Here is a 4,689-nt window from a genome sequence, read left to right as displayed (position 1 = left end):
CACAAGACACACAAAAATCTGTGACATGACAGGAAATCTAGCAGTTACGTCTGTTTTTAACCAACAGCTTTTATATGTAACTACTTTATTTAACTGCGGCTCAATGGTCTGTAATCATTTTTATTCCAGTGTATTGGCATTTCAATGTTCAAAGAGGTAATAAGAAATTTAAATATAGTTTTGTTGGGTAAATAATATGAATTCGTATTATTAAAAAAAAAGTTAAAACGTACTTTGATTGAATGGTTACAATATATTTATGAAAATCTTAGCATATAATTAAACTATGGTTATTTATGATAAAGAGTTGAAGTCGAGGTTCGTTATTGTTATTTGTTGTAATTATTTATTTTATATGTTAAGGGAATTCAAATTCAAGACCTCCCCTCACAAGTTACCGTTGTGCAATTCTAAGATTGATTTATATATTTAAATGTGAATATTATCATCACTTAGCTAGCTCATTCTATATAATTTCAATTGAACTTTTGCCATATTTGGGGTCTAGTCATGTCTTAGGCTCTCAAATCATCAAGTCTCAATGATTCCATATTTACCAAATCTAATTTCATATTTTACATATCAATTATTAATTCATGTTAAGGAGGACACTATTACATCATTACATTCTTGTCAATTTAATTTTTCAATTAAACTGATCAATCGGATCATAAAATTAAAAAGTTTAAATAAAATTTCAAATGTCTATATTTTTCCCTCAATTTATATGATTTTTTTTTTCTATTAAGATAGTTTTATAAATATTTACATCACGAGTTCAGAGTTCCCAAAAACAACCAAAAAAATAGACTTTTCACACCCCCTTGAATATATACAATTACAAAATTAAGGGGGTGATGGTATCAGTTCTTTTTAACTAGCTATACTTAGACTAACAATCCATTTTCAACTACTAATTACATTACAAGTATCAACAATTTTATAATCTGATAATTCACTATTGAAATTAACCCCATCCATCCTTGAGGCTGGACACCTCTGCATGGGCCACTTGATCAGCTTCACTCTGTCTATTATCTTGACTAGGCACTGTATTCCAACCATCATGTTGCACTAGTCCCTGCTCTTCATGATTATGGACTGAACCTCAACCAGATTGTTGATCAACTCCCCAACCGGATTGAACAACACCAACGTGATCTTGCTCTTGATTATACCTATTTTCCCAACATGTATGAGGAAGCTCAGTTTGAAGGACATCTTGCAACTATCATTCACTAATATATTTGTTCAATTCATCCATTTCTGTTGGAGCCAAGAAGGATTGGAATCCTGAAACATAGTTTGCAACTTGAACTTGATCTTTCTTTATCATTAAGCACCCTTCATAGACTAGCTTCATAAAGTCTGATCTTGTGATTTGAAGAACCAATGATACCTGTGACATAATATTAAAATGGATGAGTTTAAAATTAAACTCAGTAAGCTTCCTCCTCTCGGCTTAAAAGATTTTTTTATTCCTATCCTTCCATAGAGTCCATAACACCTCAATAGTTAGAACAAACCAAAAATTATTGAATTTAGAATCAAATCTATCCACATATCTAGTAAGGATCTCTAATAAGGAAAAACTATTAATACAGTTCCAAAGACATGGAGACCCCAAAAAAATAGAACATATCTTACGTGCATATAAACATTCAAAAAAAAATGCTCAAAAGACTCATGAACATTACAAATATTACAACACATAGGAGCAAGACCAATTGATGAAAGGACTTTCCCAACAACTAACTTTTTAAATAAGAGCAACCACTTGAAACAAAGTTTGTTTTGGCTCTGCTTTACTTTTCCACATGTATTCAAAGAAAAAAGACCAATTAGAAAAAGGGTTAATTTGCCCCCAACACTAAGACACCTTGGCTATGAGAGAGGAGTCATTTTTCATACAGAGATAAACATTTTTGGTAGTACTTTTTGACAACAGATTACCATCAATCCATTTAATCTTCTTTAAGAATCCATTAGCATCTAACAATTCTTTTGGATTACAACTAAGCATTGCTTTCTTAATAAGGGTATATGTCTTTTTCTACGAGTCAAGAATGTTAAATTTGTATTTGATATCCTCTCACTCCCTTAGCTGCCCACCATCCATAATGTCTTGTATCGAAGAGATCCCCTTTGAGTTCCAAGCCTTGGCCGAACAACTTTGTGCTAAAGCCAAAGGTTTACCATTATAGGAAAGCCCCCACCAAATAGATCTATCTTTGACCAGATAGTGTGGGGGACCTCTTGTTGCTCCCCTCATCAGAATATACTGCCTCACTTGAATCCAAGCCTTCCAAAAAACCTAAAAAAATCTTGGATCCAAATATCTTCGTATTAAAATCACCAAATACAATGTCCATAAGTGGAATATATTTCCATAGTTTCCCTTTCCTGGTGACAGGCCTGAGAATGTTATTCCTAATAAGAATCTTCCATGGTTCATTCCCCCATAAGGCTTTTACCATCCACTTAGATGCAAGAGCATACCCCTGAGTTTTAATGTCTTTTAATCCCAATCCACCTTGATTCTTCTCTTTGCAACACCAAGCCCATTTGACACAATGCCTTTTCTCGTTCCCTTTCCCATCTAACCATAAAAAATCTCTAAGGATTTTGTCAATCATATTTGCTTGAGAACTTAAAAACAACCAAGCCGAAGCATAATATAAGTGATGAGCTGCTAGAACCTTTTGGACCACCTAGAATCTACCTGCTATAGAAAGTGAATGTGTTTTCCATTTAAAATGTTTTCTACTAATCTTACTGTAGATCCATTCCCACATGCTATTCAAATTAGGCTCAACTTAAAATGGAATCCCCAAATACCTTACTACCTCATTAGGCCCTGCCCAGTTCCAACCCTTGCTTACTAACCAGTCTGGTGAGTCTTGTTTCCATCCCAAAATTGTGGATTTAGATGGAGCTATTTTGGATCCAGAAGCCTTACAAAAGAAATCCAACCTCCTAATGGCATTGTCAAAATTTTCCTTAGTCAGACCTAAGAATAGAGATGTATCATCAACAAATTGAACATTAATCAACTCATCCATATTTGGAAGAGAGATCCCTTTTACAGGAGGTCCTAATTTTGAAGCTCTTAAAACATAGAACATAGCATCTGCAGCAATAACAAATAGTAAAGGAGCGATTGGGCAACCCTGTCTAATAGACCTTTGCAACCTAATAGGTTCTGAAAGATTGCCATTAACATCTATAACAGTAGAAACCTCATTAAATAGAATGTTGATCCAATCACGATACTTCTTTGGAAAACCAAAAGCCTTTAGCATACCAATAACAAAACACCATTCTATTCTATCACATGCCTTTTCAAAATCTAACAAGATCATAGCCACCTCTTGCCCATTCTCTTTTGTATAGTGCATTACTTCCCAACTTGTAATGAGATTTTCCAGTATGTATCTACCTTGTATGAACCTAGTTTGAGTTTGTGAAATGAATCTACTAACCAATGGAGCAATTCTCCTGGCTAGGGCTTTGGCTAATATTTTATATGAAAGTTTTAATAAAGTAATCGACCTCTAATTTTTAACCAATGTTTTATCTCAAATTTTTGGAAGAAGGTTAATGACTCCTTTATTAATATCTTTTCCCAGAGATCCTTTAGCAAATGCCTCCTCATATACTCTTAAAAGCTCAGCACTTACCAATTTTTGTTCTTTTTATAAAAAAAATTTGGAAGGCCATCTATTCCAAGAGATTTTCCATTAGATAAAGAATCAATAGCAGCATCAATTTCTTCTATCGAAAGCCCTTTATTGAGACAATCCTACTCTACTGCAGACACTTTCACTGGAATAAGCCTAAGGCACTTGTCCATACTTGAATGCTCCTCATACCCCATCTCCAAAGAAAATAAATCTTTATAAAACTAATAAAATGCCTTTTGAATATCTTCAGGCTCCTTAGAATTTCTACCATCTACTTGAATCTCATCAATCAATTCCCTTCTATGCTTAGCTTTAATAATATTAAAGAAATAACCTAACCCCTTATCTCCTTCATTTATCCAAATCATCTTGGCTCTGATTTTATGACCTTGAATTTTATACCTCTGAATAATATTTAGTTTATGCTTGATCTTCACAAGTTGCATTTCTAACATTTCATCATTCCCTCCAATTTGAAGATCTTTTTTAGTGTTATTAAGCTTATTCTGCTAGAAGGTTTCTTCTCTATTCTTATCAGTGGCCTGCTTCTTCCCAATAACTTGACAAAGATTTTTCCAAGTTTCAACCTTTAGATTCCACAACTATATGGTATTCAAAAGGGGGTTTCTCATACTAGTAAGATCCAAGACCATCTAAATAGCCTCAAGATTATCTGTGTCATCCAAAAGGGAAATATTCAATTTGAAATTATTTTCATTCCTCTTCCTCTCCTCCTTACTCCTATCACCTACAAAGAGACAACAAATGTAAATTGGAGAATGATCAGAAAGTGAAGCAGGAAAAACTTGTATAGGGGCATGATACTGATCTTGTGTGAAGGACATTGAATTCACTTCCCCATACACTCTATCAAGTCTACAATACACCCTTTGTTTACCTCTCTGATTATTACACCAAGTGAGCCAAATATCATGGAATTTCCTATGCATATTTTCCATAGGATCAATCAGATTAAATTTTCTTTTAAATTAATGCCAAAAAAATA

General features: G+C 33.6%; 1 protein-coding gene across 1 annotated transcript; it reads right to left on the bottom strand.

Annotated features, from left to right (window-relative positions):
* Nucleotides 1-2,225: 2,225 nt before the first annotated feature.
* On the bottom strand, nt 2,226-3,398 carry LOC149549449 (uncharacterized). Its single transcript, XM_089794317.1, has 2 exons — nt 2,839-3,398; nt 2,226-2,649 (listed from the first exon to the last, which is right to left on the bottom strand). Exons 1-2 carry the CDS (start codon nt 3,396-3,398, stop codon nt 2,226-2,228), a joined length of 984 nt encoding a protein of 327 aa, XP_089650443.1.
* Nucleotides 3,399-4,689: the final 1,291 nt, after the last annotated feature.

This window comes from Cupressus sempervirens, chromosome 7 (genome assembly GCF_028749045.1).
Source record: "Cupressus sempervirens isolate cs-2001-9-10 chromosome 7, ASM2874904v1, whole genome shotgun sequence".
NCBI lineage: Eukaryota > Viridiplantae > Streptophyta > Pinopsida > Cupressales > Cupressaceae > Cupressus > Cupressus sempervirens.
This window is presented reverse-complemented; position numbering and strand designations above follow the sequence as displayed.

Excerpts from the sequence above, each read along its gene's own strand:
- LOC149549449 (XM_089794317.1), bottom strand. The coding sequence starts at position 3,398 with ATGCACTATACAAAAGAGAATGGGCAAGAGGTGGCTATGATCTTGTTA. Across the intron at positions 2,650-2,838 it reads GGGCCTAATGAGGTAGTAAG|TTCTCAAGCAAATATGATTG; the intron begins GTATTTGGGGAT and ends GTTGTTTTTAAG.